Below are 19,995 nucleotides of genomic sequence, written 5' to 3' on the forward strand. Positions count from 1 at the left end.
AGAAACAGCTGTTTGTCGCGGTAGCTGGAGATTAGCGATGACTGTTGTCCGTCGCGGTAGCTAGGACCAACAACGGTAGCTGTGGTTCGTCGCGGTAGTTCATATATGCACGCCTGAAGGGCGTTAGCGCCACAAGCTAACTGAGTACTGACGATAACCATACACTGGGCATGATCTGTTACCCGTGCCTATTTCCTCGGCTGTCAGTGGCTCCCTGTGCACTCATTGGGTCACGCCACAGGGGCCCGCTTGCCACGGACAGGATCTACCCCAGCAAAAAAAAAACAAACAAAAACGCACGCACAAAAAACTCCGATGTCTTAGGGGCCGGTCCCACACGGCAATGTTCCGACTGTCGCAAAGTCCCGTGGTGGCAAGGACCACCTCGCTCTGCTGTCATTTATTTTCGATCGCGCACGCTGCCGCACTGGCCTCGGCGCGTCGCGGCCACAATGTAACCTCTCGACCGGTCGCATCCAGCTTGCTTTTAAGACCCACGACCATTGGCAATCAATGTCGCCATCGTAAAGGATCGGTGCCGACGCTGGCCGCAGCACGACACTTCCGGCCCCGGGGACGTTCAGATCACCGCCAAAGGCGCGCGATAGATGGCGCTGGTGAGCGCAGTGACATTGCTCAAGATGCGCGATAGATGACGCTGGTGAGCGCAGTGACAATGCTCAAGATGCTCAATAGATGGCGCTGATGAGCCCGGTGCCGATGCTAACGTAAGCGATAGATGGCGCTGGCGAGCGCTGTGCCGCTGCTAAAGACGGCGGATGCCGTGACAATCGACTTATGGCATCCAGGCATTCTCGCCGGCTGGGTGGCGCAAGATGAAGCAGTCGACGCACCGAAAACCCCACAATCGGTCAACAGGCTGGTTGGCAGGAGCGGTCATGGAAGAGAAGCTGCATCCTAGGTCCGGCATAGCAGGTGGCCGTGGAGAATTCCGCACCGACCAGCGTTCCTGACATCGCAAGCCATCACTGGTCTACACGTCAGGCACTTACACGACCGCGCCACACAGTTATCGCTACTACACTTGGTTTCTGGCGGTACACATTCACGCCGTTTCAGGCGATAACAATGCCTACTTCAAACACGTCTGCATGGTAAAAAGGGTCAAAAAGGTGTACATGAGATAAAGCATCAAGCCTCGTTTTTAACAGTGATCTCCTTCCAGCGTCACCAACACAAGGGTGGGTCACAGATGGAATAATTGTTCGGACTATGGTCCCGTGCAGGAATAAGTTTAGACGACACTTCGAACAATTACTTCATCTGTGATACGATACCTACACTCAATCCTTCCGTTGAACGGAAGCGGACGCTCACATATGAACCTAAGTAAATATGCACACTACAAATGATCACTGATAAGGACAACACGTTCGCAGATGACAGTACACAACATCACCATCAGACGCTTCTGCTCTACCCTGACAGGACACAGCGTCCGAATGCTGCACCGTACCCCGGCCGTCCCCGGCGGCGCATCACAACTCGTCGCGTGCAGGCGTCTCCGGCGCCGGCGCCGGCGCCTCGCCGTCCTGTAGGCAGGCGTCCTCGCCCGCCGCTAGCACGTGCTGCGAGCACAGGTACGCGGGCAGCGGCACCGCCTCCTGGTACTGGTGGTACCACTGGGTGATCACCTCCTCGTACTCCTCGATGAGTGCGTCACACTGCCGGTGGTGACACGACATAAGCCGTCAGCAGGTCATGGGGGTGCGAGGCCCGGCGTTCGCACGCGGGACGGTCACCCCTGGTCAGCGCCAGGCTCGGAGGGGGGGGGGGGGGGCTCCCGGCTAGCGGGCGGCAGTCGAAGACTGATGACGATTGGGGGGAGGGGGAATGTCTGCAAGTTTACTTAGCCTGCGCAATTCCCGTTTCTTCGGATGCGTATTGAAAGGTCCAGAGTTCATAAAGTCAAGTGGTCAAAAAGTCCAGAATCGCGGCATCCGGCTTTCATAACGTTCATGTATCGTCCAAAACCCCTGCACAGAGAAGAATCATAAAGTCCAATGTTCACAAAGTACGGTGTTCATAATGTCCAGCGTGCGTGAGATCCACGGGTTGGGATACAGTCTACTTCCTCGCAATCCTTCACCTAATCGTTGAGATATTGCCCGATAGAAGGCTACCTGAGCCGATTTCGCCCGCCTCAGCCGACGAGTGACGTCATGCGGTACAGTGCTGCCCAGTTAAACCCCTATGCATGGATATGGACACGTTTTATTCGAGCGCACCAACTTTGCCGCGTCAGCACGCCCTTGACAGCAGGCGCATTAAAGATATCAAAACTCTGATCCCTGGCTCGTGGCATCGAAAATAGCTGGTTACTCGGCAGTCGCTGCACGGTAATCGTGGAAAGCACTTGCCGGGGTGCCTGCTGTTTGGTATTGTGGGCTACGGATAACATTCTCCGCGGTATTTGGTCCCGTTATCTACTCTATGTGTTGGTGATGTTTCTCAGTTTTTTTAAGGAATTGATGGCTGATGTGTAAGGCGGGTGATATGATGTCTGCTCCAGGTAGGGCGCGCATATAGATCTCCAGCTCCTGGCACGCTAACCTATATTGTTAGTGATTTTATTTCAGTGCTATGCTTAGCACTAGCACGCGTCATATTCGCCGAGGCCAGCGCGCGTGACATCTACATGCAATGCGTTTTTGTAAAAGGAATATCTATATGTGGCATGTAATTTTAACACTAGATTCATGGGCACTCATCAAATTCATTCATCGGCCCATTCTACGCAAAAATTCCGCTATCTTGAACTGAAATCGCACGCACTGTATTTCAGCCCCCCGGGGTTCACCACCCACTAGCCCCATAACGGCAGGCCAACCCCGCATCCGCCCTGCCAACGCTCTCACTGAGGCTACAGGATGCGTATTCCGTCCCACGGTACTGCGAGTTCGTCTAGCCCGCCGTATGTCATTTCCATCCAAGGTTGTTGCTGTTGTTGCATGTTGTACTCTTTTACACATTATTTCTAAGCACTTCCGACTAAAGTTCTTCGGGATCAATCACTGGTGAATGGGCAGTCCCATCTGTCCCTCAGGGGCTGCCTGGAAGCGCATTTCAGCAATAATTTTGTGGCTCTGGTGCAAACCAACGCCATTTCCCAGCTGAAAATGTTTCACTGAATGCGCTGGGTCAAAAAAATCTGCTTGTGGAAATATTTGTGTTTAAACCGGCACGCAAAGAACAGCGTTTTCACACCGCCATAGCGTTCGTGCCATATGACTTAGCCCCATGCTGACGCCGCAGCATCGCTATCCAGCAAGCAGTAATGCGAGGGCTTGTTCACAAACGTACTACAATATCGACTTTGTCCAAAATTGTCATTCCAGAAAATGTCGAATGAAGAATGGGATGTTGAGAACTTTAAGTGAAACCAGGCCATGCAATATGACAATCTGTTTCACCTTTGTATCTTGAGCTTCAACGACCAGTGAGAAGAAGCGAAAGCTGTAATCAGATTTATCCACAAAGCATCCGAAAAGTTCATCAATGCTAAGACCGATGTGATGTTGAACAAAACATGCATAAAGAACGATCTTCTTTGCGTGTGCTTATTTATATGTATCTAACCATATATATAAGTCCATTTTGCTAATCCATGGCCATGCGGTTAAGTCAGACTTCGCGTCAGGTAATGGTCCAGAATCGACGAAGACGAATGGCAATTGTAGGTTAGGTCGATGGTATTTGTTATGTAAAATTAGCTTCCTTGCGTGTCCCGATCATTAACGACAGTCTCATGGCAGGGCAATGCGAATACACCTTTAATAAGGATTTTGTCTCAAAAACACTGTCACGCCAAATGCTCACATGCATCATATATGTTTTCGTGATTGACGGCGACAAGCTATTTAGATGCCTCTTTCGGTGAAAATGTCAGCATATCGTGCAATTTTCTGTTTCTTGTGAAGCTTGTCTAGCCTCCGGAACATCTGGCCGAATTATGACCAGAGTGACATAACGGGAGAGCTTTGGCACCCACAGATCGGAGTGCAAACGTGTGGACTCATGAAATATTACGCTCAGGAAATATGTGGCTGATAATAATATCCCTTCTGCACATGTGTTGTACGTGTGTTTAAGTACCTATGCTCGCTGCATATCTTAGCCATCGCCCTGATTCGCAGTTTTGCATAATTCGGACTGCTAAGGGGAGTGGGGGGGGGGGGGGGGGGTTAATGCGTCCCTCCCCCGGCATTTCCAAGCTTGTAAAGACAGAGCCTGCCGACAACATCAGCATATCGTTCTGAACGCTATCTCACGATTGGTACTAGCTTTTATGCTAAGGGCACCAAAGTCCAGCGCCATTACAATTGGTGTGGCTTTCGCGTCGGAAAAATTCTGAGTCGGACCGTTCAGGGAAGGGGCGCCGTGTTCAGGGAAACAGGCACCAACAGCCTCCGTTGGCATGGGGTCTTCACGATCAGTCGTCACAATGCCCGTGCCAATGCCTCTCCATTAACAAAATCTGCATCGGCCCCTTCGGCCAATCGACACCTTTTTCGGACAACCACTGCATTTATTTCTTGGAACACCAAATGCAAGTGGGCGATTGAAATAACAATTGAAGGTGGTTCAAAACTTCCCTTTCAAGGGGCACCGAAATACAACGGCACCACGATTGCCCTGCCGTACATTGTTGAAATCCTGGTTCGGCTCCTACGGTGAATATGCAGCGAGAACCTTGATTGGCGGAGGCATCATAACGTTTATTTTTTATGAGCCCCCAATTTAAATTGTAACACCACAATCAGCCCAAACACTTAGTTTAAAGCGATGCAAGATTCCAGGGGCACTTAAAATAACCCCTAAAGCTTTATTTTCACCGGGAACCGAATTAAGCAGGACCCCCCCCCCCCCCCCTCCCTCTTAGGCTCCATACGTCCCATGGGTTCCGAAGGTCCTTTTTTGATCCCTTGGGGCCGAAGATCAGAGCCCGATGAAAGGGTTCGAGGGGCAGGCCAGAGATCATATGGAGGGATCACAGCCTGAAGGCCGGACCCTAAAATGTAGGAGTAGCTCTAGCACTGATTGGAGACCCGTGCGACTGTGGCTCCTATTTGAAGCAACTGGCTGAGAACAGCCATACCGAACAGTCCGTTCTGTGCTATTCTGGGGCCTAGGGGTTATTTCTCGAGCAGAGACAAGGCCAAGATCTCTAAAAGTCAATTAGAGGGTATCCTTCATTCGTCGGGACACCTGAAACAATAAAGGACCCACATTGCTGGTCAGTGACCACAGTCCCTAGCAGGAGACCATGCGTCGGCGTTGAGCCCCGGGTCGGACAAGAGCACATTTGCTGGATAGGGACGATGATGGGCCCCCCATATGTCAAAGGGTGTTTTGTGCTGGTCTGAACCCTCCTGACAATGAAAGGATTCAAGAGAAATGTTAAAAGCGGGTTCTCATGTACAGTGAGACAGTGGAGAAGCCTGTGCCAGCCAGGAACACCAGAACCGGACGAGGGATCCTCTGCATCATTTCAACTAGGGACCGATAAGGCGAATTAGTGCCTCGATACCAATTATTGGACTTCCTGTGCCAGTAAATAGTCTGTTTGCGTTAGAGAGGGCCCCTGCGCCGATCCGTTGCTGAATGTCTCAGCTACAGGGCCAGCCGCATCGAGGAGGGAGCCGGTTGTGGTGCATCGTTTTGAGGGTCTCCGTATGGTCCTGGGGTTATCACTAGACTAAATGCCTCTGGGGACCCCAGATGAGACGTAATTCCTTCAGCTGCTGACCAGAACGTTTTACCAATGCAATTTACCTGGCTTACCAGTTGATTCTCTGAACGGGTTTAGCAGTTGCAGCATTACGAGCAAGAGAGATTACGTCATTGCGTCTCCCCATTGCGCCTTCCCGTAATCCGTCCCGACTACCAATCTAAAAATTGCACTAGAGAAACATCCGGCAAGGGGACACCTTTTACACGCATACCCGCTGACTTCAAAAAGCGTTGGGAAGTACCGATTTCGATACGTGGTCATTTCCACCGGTCTCTTGACGGCTGCCAGGTGTTGCTGCAAGGTTCCGTATGCTACAATGGCGTAACTACGACATTTTTGTTCCGACGTCTCATAGAGCAGCGCACGGAGGGGCACCAAGGAATCACGTACAGCCCGACCACAATACTCTTCTCGCGCGCCGAGCGCTTACACAAAGCACTGCAACTTTTATCATCTACACACAAAACAATTAAACTCAACATTCTGGATGCACTACTCATTCATGACCACAAACGATTTCTAAGCAATGAAATGAATGAAACTACTGAATTATCTCTTAGGAGCAGCATCAAAAATAAAGTCAATTGGACACTGACGACTGACGACTGACTGACGACACTGACGAATGGCGCGGGTATTGGGTGATGGGCATGAAGTGTTGTGATTTGCTATGTTCATTGTGTTATTCACAGTGTGTGGTGCTAATGATGTCTTCTGCACGGTTAAATAATCGTTTTTTGTTGCCAAGTTAAAGCGACAGCGAGTGCTGTCCAGTGAAAAGTTTATTGCTGGTTTGCATGCTCGTGTTTTATGCTCTGATTTGAAGTGTTTAAGGTGTCCAAATGAAATGAAGAGCGAGATATATAGAAGAGTCAGTCAGCAGTCATATACCGTGCAAGTTTTGCAAGCTTCGTGTGTCCGTCGTCAGAAAAGCATATACATATATATATATATATATATATATATATATATATATATATATATATACATACATGTATATATATGCATGTATGTATACATCATCAATAAACGCTCTGTGCGATCCGGGCAAAAGCAGCGGCCAGAGTTAACACGACACCATATCGGAGTGATCGGAAGCAGCAAACTTCACGGCACCTAAATCTTCCCACATGTACACTGCGAAAGTGCTATAAAACTGGAGAAGGCCTCTTACTTTGTGAGCTCCCTAGAATTCTGGTTTCTAGACACCAAAAATCCTAGTATTCCGGTCATTAAGGTTTAATATTCCTATCTATGCAGTTTGGATACGAGAGCCTAGCTTACTGCGCACAGCTCTAGAAAACTAGGCGTGCTTCGTACACAAATACATGTCGTTTTTTAGTTCATTTTCGTCAGACCATGATGGACCCTGTCATTTTAAGGGTAAGTAATTCAAAGAAAACATGGCAACATGCACTTAAATTGACTGTTAAATGCCATCAAAATCAAGCATAAGCTTAATTCCCAACTTCTACAAGGTTAGCGGGGCTGTTGATAAGATCAGCTGATCGCTGGGGACTGATACAAAGTTTTTGCTTTGTTTGTTGCAAGCGAATACAGAACATCCTATCGTTCAAAAGGTATCAAAACGTAACGTACCAGTATAATAATCGTCACAAATTCAATAAACAACGGAAATAAGATGCACGACGTCGGCGGCGTGTAAAGCTGTGTTCGACAATGACAAGAACGAATTCATCAGCGTAATCGACATAGCCGCACATTCAGTCATCGGTCGGTAAGTAGTAAACCCCCAATAAAAATGCTTAAGATTTAGGTCCTCGTCAGCGGCGTAGCCCCTCCTACAACATGGAAAAACCTGAGACTAATAATGACGGCAACTGGGCAATCGAAACTGCCGTGACAGGCCAACAAAGAAGCTCCAGTGAACAGTGAATGGTCCTCATAACAAGCCAGAAGAACCTTACACCAATATGGTGGGACCCCTGAACGATCGGGAGCACCCCGGTAGGCTAACATATAGGGTCTGGCCGGAGTACAGGATCCCCTGAACAAAGGGCAATAGCTGAATATCAGTGTATATCAATTAACGCCCCTGTGTGATCAAGAATGCCGGGGCAGGTAAACAGGGAAGAGCCCTGACAAGTGAAGTGAAGTGAAGGGTCCTCAGCAAATAAGCTAAAAAAGGGAAAGAGCCATGGGTCAATAAAGAGGGCCCCTGAGCATGGAGTGCCTCGGAGCGTTACCTTATATGGGGCCCAGCAACAGCACGGTCTCTCCAAGCAAGTGGAATGAACCCGATACCAAAATGGATCCCTGAGCAACCGAGTGTGCCCCGGCATTTGGGGCCCAGGCAGCAGCGGCGGGGACGGGAGAGCCCGCTTACCCCGCGGGCGCAGCGGTCCCTGCCGAGCCCACGCCGCCCGCCATGTCTCCGGCCGCGCCGCCGCTCGGCGCGTCTGCGCCCAGTCCGCCGGTGAGCCCCGGGGCGCGGGCGCGTCCAGGCAGGACAAGACCGCCAGGCGTCTAGGTAATTTATAGTAACCATGCTTGACTGTACCCATTACGAGATCACCAGTGGAATGCCAGGTTGACTGTGCCATCTGTTGAAAAAGAGGGAAATAGCGGCAAGACTCAGAGATGCTTCTGTAGTGTTATCTAGCGGCAGAAATCCAAACTAGCCTGGTTGCCGTGGATACTGAACGTTTTGAACACTGGACTTTACGACTATGGACTTCGCGACTCTGGACGTTGCGTCCCTGTACCTTATGAACGCCCCCGATGGGCACAGAATTGGACGTTTTCTGGACTTGATGAACGCTGGATGCTGCGATCCTGGACGCTATGAACGCTGGACGCTGCGATCCGGAACGTTTTAATGCCTCCCCGTTTCTTTTCTCCCGCAACACAACTTCTCGCTAACCTAAGCTCGTGACATCGAAGCACATGCGGGCACGCTACCGATGAGTAAGAACTGCGGACACCAGCCGGTACGAAGAAGTCCCAGGCATGTGACAGCAGCAGGGGCCCGCCCCGAAGTTCACATCGCACTTACTTTGTTTTTCAGGTCAGTGACCTCTGCGCTCGGCTTGTCCCACAGTTCGTGCGGTATTCCCAGGTCCACCTTCACACCTTTGTCACTGCAATACACACAGTCATCGTCAAAGCCATCAATAGCAATGCTACTAACATACATCAAGCATTGGGGTACGCGAGCGCAACAGGCTAAGTCGGGCAACAGGCTAGCACGGCGTAAATTAAGGTTCTGAGAGAAAATCCAAGAACCATCTAAAAATCCATCTATGGCCAAATAAAACCACATGAGGGGAGGGGGATCAATGGCGTCAGCTATCACGTAGGGTAACTAGCTCGTGTGGGGATTCAGTAATGGCAATTAACTCACAAACCGACATATGCATATCAAGCCCAGATACCGAGCGCACCTGATAGCCCCCCCCCCCCCCCCGATAGTTCTGTAGTCCCAAAATAAGGCAATCAGATGTTTTCATCCCACGATGTGTCGTTCCAGTCATTCGGAGAACTTACACGAGGTTATGCAGTGTCTGGAAGGTCTGGCTTCGACCCTTGGCGAAGCGAGTGCTATCCGTCCGTTCCTTGTGGATGTTGTAGGTCAGGATGCCCTCGCAGATATCCTCAAGAACCTCCAACAGCCGCAGCTCTCTGCCAATAACATGTGTTTCAGCGCAAGCCAGTCAGTAGTTTTGTACTGCTATAATTTTGTGTTTGACACAGGCGCTTGTACAGCCAATGCCAGCATATTCCTGAAATTCCTAAAAAGACATTTACTGTATGACACAGAAGTCATTTGTAGGAGTACATGGTAGAAAACATGAAATAACACCACCTTATGGCTTAGATTATATCTGAAGGTCAAAGTGCTAGATTGGGAACTTGGCAAAGCGCTCCTAACTTTCATGCTACTTTGGTGGCATCCAAAGCTGTCCCGTGTCACCAACTAGCTCACATCATATTGTAAAGCTAACCTAATGTATGATGCAGAGTCACACACAGCAGTGGGCATGTACAGTTTGCCACAGTCTGACCAGGAGAAACTACCCACACCAGCTATCACCTCAACAAGTCCAGACTGTAACTCACGATTTCCTGTATTTGGTGGTTGTCTTGGACTTATCAGCATCCAGGTGATAGCCAGTCTGTATGACATCATGTGACCTGCCAGTCTTCTGAAGCTGAAGCTCTAATTCTGCTGATACTATCTTGCATGCTGAAAGGACAGTGCCCTCAAAATGTGAAGCAGTGTTAACCAAACACAGCACATTGCACTGCTTATTTGCTGACTTTGCCCCATCTGCAGATGTGACCAATTTTAAAAAGCAGTAGCTATGACCCTGGATATGCAGGTATACCAGCATAAACATCTCAAGGTTTGACATGTTTTGGCTTTACAAAAATATACACACAGCATATATTAAAAGCTCAACATGGATTTTGTAGGTAAAAAACTAATACATATATACACTACCTTCACATTTTGAGGCATATTTTACTCCATACTTTTCTTCAGCTAGGTCAGTATCACTAGAAGCAGCAACTAAATGACACATACATCCAACCAATACTAGAACACAAGGCAACCTTGCCATTTCCTTCAGGTATGCAGTGCCTGAAAAGAACACAAGTCATAGAGCCTGTACACAAATAACAAATATAGATTCAGATTCTGTTGTTATTGGGGGTTAATGGCACAACCAACAGCTTCATTCACTTGGGTGCACAAATAAAAAGTGTGGAGTCAGATTCTGTTGTTTGAGGGGTTTGACGACACAGCCAACAGTTCCGTTCATCTGGCATCCATATCTCCCACTCCAACTTCTGTGGGCACTGATGAACTATTCGATGGAAATCAGGCTCAACCCCAAACACATTACAGTTGTGAGATGAGCCAGCCCTCTCCGAACTGAACTATACTGATGAGCCCTCTCCAAACTGAACTATACTGGACACATTTTACATCATTTAACATGAATAAACATGCATGTACTCCCAAATCTGTGATATGGTAAGATATATGCCATCAGAGCTATGCCTACCATTCAGAACTCAAATATATTCTTTTATCAGGAAGTGGAAAAAGCATATCCAATCTGCTGGAAGATTTAGCAAAAGACACACAATCCTCCTCTTAGGTTTTATTAAGACCTATTACACACACATGGTACTGCCATTTGCCAGGGAAGCAATGAATGTCATAGGACCAGCTTGTCACTCAATAAACCTTGATGATATTACTGGCACTCCACTGACTCAATATCACTGAATGTCCAATATGAATTGTACAGATGTTTCAAAAACAATATAGATCTGTCAGCATAACGTCTTCTACCCATGTCTTACTTCTTATTCCTTCTGAAGTAAAACAGGTAAATAACACACAGTTAATGTGTTCATAGTCCTAAAAGAGATTGAAAAAGATGTGAGCCCTTCTGCATCTGCAACATGGCTTTCTAAGCCACTACAATTGGAACTGATTGCAATGGGAAGTGTGGTTTAGAGGAATATGGCCATGGTCATGTAGTATAAGATGCTTGATTGGGTTCCAGATACAGCCAGCCACTGCTATCTCCAGTGCACTGTTGGTATAGCTCAGCTGTGCATGTGACTGCATGTCAGTCCACAAAATGACATCCACTGTGCTGGACACCTAAACAGCATTGGTGCACTGAGCCCTGCACTGCCACGCACAAAGCTGTTTTTGCCCAAAATTATCTTTGCAACATAATGATTCCCTGAAACACTGACATTCTGCAAGCTGACACTGGCATTAACTTGTGCAAAACTCTGAGGTCAGATTTAGGATGTACATTGTACATCCACCAAAATTGTATGGCCGTGCCACTGCTACACTGAGCATGCTTCACAAATGTTTGGCCAACTGGACTGTGCAGCCACCAGTGTTATTTGCATTGGTTTATTTTAGCTAACATGTGTGGACCACATATACATTTTATGGGCATGATCCACTTAACTTCTTAGTATGATCATTAACTGATATATTTTTCACATATACCATCAATGGTTTATCTATGTTCATTTTTCAATGTCTTTCTTATTTAACTGCACTCAGCACAGCAATATCCATAACATTTAATGCATGGCTAGATCATGAAGCATGTATGCTACATCAAGCATGCCTGGTGTTACAGATGTCACTGCAAAACAAATTCAGTGCATATGCATCATAAATCCAAGACACCAGACCTTTGTTACAGTTACCATGAATTTTAGTGAATACACAGCCAGCATTTCAAGATATCATTTATTGAGAAGGTAAATTTGGAAACAGTATTCTACTCTTTTCCCTAACATCCAATTTTGATAATGCAGCTCAATCTGGCCTGGCCTGAGTTAGATGCACACAAGTACCAGGTCCAGCACACTAATATTGTGAGGCTTAATGCATGGGAGAGAGCCATGTGTGCATGTATGTGCACAGGGCAATGTGGCAAGAAGGTTGCATGCAATTATAGACATTTTTCCATTGGGAGGACTATACCTGAAGCTCCATCTAGCAAATGAAAATGCTGGATGGCTACACCATACACAACATTAAGCATGTAAAACTGCAAATATTTCTGCTTGAAAAACATATAAAATTGGTTTTGCCATGTTCTTAAAGTTGAACAGACGTGGTCGAAATCCGAACAGTTAGCTGAACAGTTCCCAAACTGTGGGCACCCCATCCTCGATGTGGTTCCTGCGTTATATGACTGTTTACTGAGCAGTTCCAAAAATCATTTCATAAATGCTTTCCCCCATCATATACAGCTTGGCCATGAATAGCACCATATACTCCCCCATACTCTGGGACAGACGTCCTCCCCGCCTTCTCTCCAATACAGGCAACACGGCACGATACAAACAATCCGGGTAAAACCGGCAAAACAGGAAAGCGATTCTGGCGCGGCTGCGGCAGGCCTGCTATGGCTGCACTCGCTGCACCTCTAAACTGCTGCAAAATAATTCGCCTTAAGTACGTTCAGCTATTTCACACGCGTTATTTATATTTAGTATTGTAAACGTGCGTAGATAAAGGTATGTTGCACTTAAAACTCAATCCCTTTAATATTTCCGTATCTAAAGGGCCCATAACGGGAGAGTTGGTCCCCAAGGGTCTGTTATGGGCCAGAACATCTGTCTGTTGTACTACAGGTGCCGGTAGCATTTTTGTTCGCTTCGGTTGTCACGTTGGTCAGAGCGTCTGCCTTCGGAATTCGGATTCACCCGCCCGTGCTGCGGTGGATTCGAATGTTCTTATGCGCTCTCTATTTGCTGGCTGGTATGGCCGGTGGCAGCGGCCACGCTAAAGATCAGGTGATGTCAGGATGTAGGATCGACATTGTCACGAGCTTTCGCCACATAGTTCTCCGGCTGACCTGAATTTTACGATGGGATAGTAGCGTCAGCTGTCACGCGACAGTACTGCCAGGGGCACAGGAGGGGGAGGGGAGCAGGGGTTACGTGCTTCCCACTTAGGTGCCGACTGGCTGGCCGACTGTCGGGGTTTCGGACCGCATGGCCGGGTCCTCAAATGTCAGTCAGTGTCTCTTGCTCTGATCAAGGGTCCTTGGGACAAAGTGGGCCTTTCTGTCGCTCAGAGACCACTTACACCGAACAGTTGGCCTCCTGTCTGCCTGGGTCATGAACCCATTTCTCAAGCAGGGACGAGGCCCGGGGACCGCGATTTACATCGGCCGAGCCCCTGAGACAATGAGGTGCCGCGGCTGTCGGACAGGAGCCCACAGTGCCTAAAAGGGGTTTTTTGTTTGAAAAGAGCCCATTGCCGGCCAGGGGCAATTTTCTGAACAGGGATAGTGACAGAACCCCAAAGTTCAGAGAGCTTCTGGCGTTAGACAAGGTCCTCTGCGAATGAAGCAAGGAATTACAACTCACAGTGATGGAGTTCATGATAGGACAACAGAAAGGCCCTGTGTCACTGAGTGATCTCAGCCCCGAAGGGAGGAGGCTCCGACCGGCATTTCAGCTGGGGGCCCAATGAGCCGTACTACAATCACCGTGCTAATTATTGGACCCCCACACCATGCATACATACTTTTGCGTCAGTGAGGGTCCTTGCGTCAGTCCAGGTCCAACTGCCTCGGCCAGGGGGTCTTTCACGTCAGTGAGGGGGCGGATATATCTTGTGTCGCTATCAGGACCTCCGGATGGACCAGGGGCACCGTAACCAGACTCATCAGAATAGCAGCTGGTAGATAACCCGGATTTGGTAATGGACCTCCCAGTGTTCTAGTCATGTCCCTCTCCTGCCCAGGAGAGGGTAAGTGGTCTCCTTAATGTTCGACGATGTAGATCGGCAACGGTAAATTATTTGATTTGACATTATGACCATTTCGCATAGGTGCAGTGCTTGTTCAGTGTAAGACATGACAAGTATTAACAAGGAATTACGATTACCTTCTTAAATGATAATATGCGTGATCTTCGTTACGTAAGTTGCATTTTTGATGAATTTTCGGTCGCGGACCTTGCTCACAGTCAAAATCTAAATGAATTGAATGGATGAAATGAAATTCAACTTGACATTTTGACGCTGTAAGCAAGATCCGCGACCGAAGAAACATCAAAAACATCACTTACGATATCACGTGTATCGTTATTGTAAGGATGCTTGGTGGGACGAACGCTTGTTTTGATAGTCATCCGAGGATGCCCGTCCTTTTCTAAGGCGACGGGTGAAAAATGTGTATAAAATCGGGTTGAACATGCGCGCTCGCAAACTTTAGAAGCAAAAACACCGCTACCCGGCGCCTCAATTTCCGTCGAAACAAACAAGACGGGCTGCAGCAGCTGACGCCTCGCGCCGGGCGCCGGGTGCGTGAGGGTGACTACGTGTTGTGAAATAGTGCCTCTGAAAGCCCTTTAAAATCAATGTGCACCGTTCGACGGTTAGACTGGGGCATGCATTTTACCTGTGCAAACTTAAGGCTGATCCTCTGAACAAATTAGCCGTAAGACCATTTGCCGTCGACGCGGGCTGGAACTTCGCCGAACGAATGAAAAGCCATATCAACACAAACAGTACAGATTCATCTATTATGCCAATAGTTTGTGAAGCTGTGAATGTTCCCATTATCGAACCGAAAATTGCGCTGGTGAAATTATACGGCGTACAATAATTTCCTCACCTGCGGATAATTTCATAAAGCGTTCAAAGGTATTATTTTTCGATGCGAGTTCGTTTCGTCGTGCCGTTGGCAGATATATCATGCTAGCCATGGTACCGCGCTACGCGGTCCATAACGTCAGTTTTACGCCTAAGTTGCCCAGTGCATTCGATTCAGTATCTTGATTACTTGCTCTGAATAGAACGTCTGTAGCACATGCCCAAGACTCGGTTGCTCACCGACATATCCAAGGATTCTGCACTGGCAGGGACGTCACTTTGTAGACCTTTGGGTAGCTTAAGCCCCCTCCCCTTCCCCAATGCTCTTCTGAGACTCTTCAATCCATGTCAGCAAAGAAGGAATACTGGGCCAAGTAAAAGCAGAACAACTATCGAACTATTGGTATGCAAGGTAGTAGGCGCCTTGACACGTCACTATTAGCATGGTGTTAGTTTTACACAAAATAGTATCAGGTATGTATCCAATGTTCCTGTCATGCTGTCTCCTTCATGCGTCAAGCCGGACTGCAAATGTGTGACAAGTTTTTCAAATAACAATGCCTGGATCGGGATAAAAACATTTAACGGCAACGTGCGGCAGCTTTTAACAGTACAGACTGGACCGGATAAAATATAACGCATATTTTTCCCAACAGTGACAAGTGTATATGTCGCATAGCCGTGGCTGTGATGGTTATGCAATACGATCGGCGACAGCAGGAATCATCAGTGATTCCTTACCAAGATCTACTAATTTTTTGCCGTGAATTACGCCCCATTCTAAGCTTTTCACAAAAAGAGCTCACATGAACTTGAAATAAGCGGTCATTCCCTGCAGGAAAACAAGTTGAAGCTACGAAATATCTAAAACAAATTGATTTTAACATAGAGGGCGCAAATTCAAGTGGCCGAAATCCGGACACAATCAGTCTTTGGGGTACGTTAGGCCAATGATTTCGGCTGAGTCCCGCCCAACCGATTTTAGAAAGTCACGCCCCTGTTCACTGATGCATCAGATCCAGACTTCTTCTCGTCTCCTGTGTGTCTTAAGCAGTCTTCAAGGCATTCACAGTGACCCGCATAGCTTCAGTCCAGCCAGTAGCAGTGCCACTGCATTAAAGACTGTGCTTCGTTTTTTTCTCATACTTTCTGCGCTCGGCGGCCGCAAGCGTTATTACACGCTGAGACACAGAGCAGTCCCCTTGAAATAGCCCGGTCCTGTCACGCAGGCGCGGCCCGATCCGGCAGCTGATGACGCTATGGGTCGGGGAAGCAAAGTTTGCCAATCACCATGCCCAACAGAATGGCGTAGTAGCTCCCTCCATCCTTTTGACCGCCTAGTAATATCACGTTATATTGCGACTCGTGAAACAATTTCGATATCAGTAGATGGCGACCCCCTTGTGCTGCCCACTACGTCAATATATATATATATATATATATATATATATATATATATATATATATATTGTATATATATATCTATATCTATATCTATATGTTTATTTATGCGTGTGGGGGGATATGTGTTTGTGTGTGCATTAGTTACGTCTCGAAAGATATTGCTGGACAAAAAAAAATTGCACGCATCAGATAAATGATGAGAGATACCGAGCACCAATGCTAAGTTGTTCAATGCATTAGCAAGAAACATTATTCACATAGATAAGACAGTCGTAACAGCCTTATTCCTCGGAGAATAACCAGGAGAGTGGAGATATGGTTGGGTTGATATTTCAGCAACATGCCTTCGTTGAAACAATAACAGAAGTGACCTCTACTATTGTTTCGATAAAGGTATGTCGCCGAGATACCAACCCAACCTTATTTCCATTCTCTTGGTTATTCCCCGAGGAACAAGGCTATTACTACTGTCTGCTCTATGAGCACCAACCCTAGTTAATTAACGGAACGAGGAATAGCCCCAAAGCTTGTCACGTGGCCCAGACTAATTTCGCCTGTTAAAAGCGCCATTGCCTCTTTTGCGTCACATACACCATAATTATGGCTCAGATGCGTTTAGTGTAACTTATATTGCCCCAGCGTTCAACGTTTCCAGTGTGCGATACCTCGTGTGGTACGCTTAAGGCCTCGGTGCGAGGCGTATTTGTGCTGCCAATAACAGAGCTTCAGTAAAGACACAATGCTTCCGTCCTGTTGTTTTCTCGTGAGAAAGGCTTTTGTCAAGGATGTCTGACCATTCACCGGAATCGAGTCCAGACACAGATCTCAGAGAGCAGGTGACCACGAAAAAGAAGAAAAGACTCTACACACCACGAACGCGAACGAGACGCATTATAACTGCCGGGCCTTCTCAGAATCCTGAAGTTCCAATAGCCGAGTCCGATCTACTCGACTTCAGAAACCGCGTTTCACCACCACTGCCGCGAGGGGAATTGCAAGCATTACCTAAGGAGTCACAAAACCTGACATCAGAATATGACGCATCGTGTGAGTCTCTCGACATAAAACATCCCGAACTAGAATCCCGAGACCCCACGGAGTCGGAAGCGACGCTGACCCCGGCGGGATTGCGATGTCAGGAAAGTATCGTGAACGACGACCCACAGGAGGGACTACCTCCGAATACAAATGTCCACCTCTCCTTTGACGCTGGGTACTTGGCATCTTCTGATTCACAGTCCGCCTCAGACTTTCGCACAGTTGTGGAAAAATACACCCAAGACCCGGACGTTGCACAGTGGAACCAGAACAGAAATCCAGAGATTCGGATTCATCATCAAATCATCTACGACCGATTCCCTGATGGTCTGGCAGCTTTTGCGGCCAGGATTGGCCTGAGTGCTGTGCCACCAGTGGATGGCGTACCTGAAACTGGCATCGAACCGGAGAGTGCTCGACAACGCTATCGCGAGGTCGGCCAGACCAGCTCGGGCGGCAGCATGATGGACAGTTCGGTGTCCGTGAAGCAGGAGCCGGATAATGAGCCGGCGGCCCCTACAGACAGCCGCAGCGATGTCTCGGCCAACCACATCGACGCACCGTACGACGAGGGCTTCGAAGCCATGCTAATCACGCGCATCCAGAACCGGATCCGAGAGCTAGGCGGCATCGGCGAGTACGACCTCTCCGACCCGACCGACCTTACTCCCGCCGGCCGCCAGGTCAAGCAGCGGTTCGGCTTCCTCATCCAAGACGGCAGCGACGACGAGCAGGCCGGCCCGCCGTCCGTGCTGAAGAGCCGAGAGCGCGGTCGGCGACGACGGCGGCGCGTGCCCGACTGGATGCTGACGGATGTGCCGTCGGACGAGACGCTCCGGACCGACCCGGCCGCCCAGTCGTCGGCCACGTCGGTCAGCTCAGAGCCGCCGTTCGCTGCCACGCACCCGCCGCGCCGCTACGTCGGCTCGCCCGAGTCCGAGAGCGAGCTGTCGGCACTGCGCGACGTCCGCGCCGAGGGCGGCGACGAGTTCGTCGAGGCGGTGCTCTGGCGGCTCCAGGAGAGCCTGCGTGCCAGCCACAACTTCCGCGAGTACCGCGACTCGGTGGCGCGCAAGAGCGACTACGAGCGCCGCGCGGAGCGGCACCACCAGGACACGGCCAGCGACGACACGGACGAAGAAAGCAGCAGGAGCAGCGCCGGTCGCGTCCACTTCCAGAAAAAGGTGCTGGTGCGTCCAGCTCGGCAAAGACCCGCTGCTCACCGAGTACCGGCGGCCTTACTCCAAGGTCTCTAAACAAAAGCTCTCCGCCGTCAAGGAGTACAACCCTGAGCCAGATGACCCGGATTACGAGGACTCGCTGAAGGACAAGACAGAGGCGGAGGCCGCGAAGGCGGCGGCTGCAGCGGCGGAGGCAGACCAGACGGATGCTGCTCCGACGACGCCGCCGACCGCGCCGGCACCAGCGCCCAAAACGCAACCGGGATGGAAGAAACTATTCGTAATTATCTGCTTTATTTCTGAGTGAGATTGGTTCTTCAAGCCGCAATCAGCAGCCACAGCGTTTAGTATTCATGTTGCTTTGGCGGTGAAATTGCACCCGTAGAATGCATGCGGGGAAGGGTGATATCGTAACATATCAGCGTAGGGGGATCTAAATGTACGGATTGAGACCCTAAAATCTCGCGTTTCTCACGCTTTTTTGAGAGCATGCTGGATACAACAAAAACATTCCTTCAGCTAATGCAATCCGAAATTTATTCCAGAACATGCACCGACGGGCATTTGTCCGGATTGTTTCAGTGTTGTGTTGGTGGGGCGGAGGAACCAGCCGCCAAAGCTCCACCTCCTCCAAAGCCTGCAGCTGCACCACCAGCTCCACCAGGCTCCACCAGCTCCACCAGCAAGTTGGCAAAACAACCTGAAGTGAAGCGAAAGAGACGCAAAGTCAAGAGCCTGCAGGTGAAGGACTTGGACCCGGACACCCCCAACGAAGAGCTCCGGACGCTCCACATGATGTTTGACGACCAGCTGGAGCTATGCAAGCTGACCGATCCGGACACGGATCCAAGTCTAGACGACCCGTCAGAGCTGTCGGACCCCGACTCTGAGCACGAGACGCCCTGTTTCGCGGACTTTCTCAGAGCATGCGGACTCCCGGATGCAAAGGTCGACGACTATATGAAATACTACAAGACTCACAAAGGTAAGGAATGATTATGGTCCATAATGGTCTGGTCACAAATATCTTAAACGCATTTAAAGTAAGAATTCATGTCTGGCTTTATTCCGTTTCGTTCTATAAACAGAGTTTCAACATTTGTCGGCACTTTTGCACCATGGGCCGTGCAACGATCACAACGGGCGGCTGTGTCTGGCCTTTGCCAGGCACGTCAAAGATTCTGAGCTCGTAATGGACTCGGTGCGGTTGAACAGCGGTAGTCAACCCATCATATGTAGGTAAGGTTTTTTCTTTAAACCTGAATGCACTTAGGCACTCGCCGAAGTGCATGAACGTGGGGGCACACATTAGAGTGCAAGTTAACAGCTATCAGACCGTTTTAAAACCAAACCAGATGCATTACCATGAGGATAGTCTGCTCTACAGAGCGGTCAGAGCCTTCAAACTACAAGTCCGTATCCAATAGAGCCCGCGTCCCCGTCCGGGAGCGCTGAGCCTTCTCGTCCCGGCAGGGCTGACCGACAGCGGCCAC

At 49.0% G+C, this 19,995-nt stretch overlaps 1 protein-coding gene across 4 annotated transcripts in view; it reads right to left on the reverse strand.

The window, feature by feature from the left end:
* Window positions 1–385: 385 nt before the first annotated feature.
* CNPYb (FGF signaling regulator protein canopy b) overlaps window positions 386–19,995 on the reverse strand; it is a 21,936-nt gene continuing 2,326 nt past the window's right edge. For 2 of the 4 annotated variants that reach the window (XM_037227258.1, XM_037227262.1), the window contains exons 2-6: window positions 10,221–10,361; window positions 9,836–9,962; window positions 9,263–9,397; window positions 8,772–8,856; window positions 386–1,685 (exon numbers count right to left, since the gene is read on the reverse strand). In XM_037227258.1, coding sequence (XP_037083153.1) covers window positions 1,500–1,685; window positions 8,772–8,856; window positions 9,263–9,397; window positions 9,836–9,962; window positions 10,221–10,341 — 654 coding nt within the window. In that variant the 5' untranslated portion in view covers window positions 10,342–10,361 and the 3' untranslated portion in view covers window positions 386–1,499. Of the gene's footprint in view, window positions 1,686–8,771; window positions 8,857–9,262; window positions 9,398–9,835; window positions 9,963–10,220; window positions 10,362–12,541; window positions 12,615–19,995 lie in introns of those variants that run through there. The other 2 variants (XM_037227259.1, XM_037227261.1) reach the window with 2 other exon arrangements.

The sequence above is a fragment of the Pollicipes pollicipes genome, unplaced genomic scaffold (genome assembly GCF_011947565.3).
Source record: "Pollicipes pollicipes isolate AB1234 unplaced genomic scaffold, Ppol_2.1 Scaffold_5724;HRSCAF=6776_pilon_pilon_pilon, whole genome shotgun sequence".
Taxonomy (NCBI): Eukaryota; Metazoa; Arthropoda; class Thecostraca; order Pollicipedomorpha; family Pollicipedidae; genus Pollicipes; species Pollicipes pollicipes.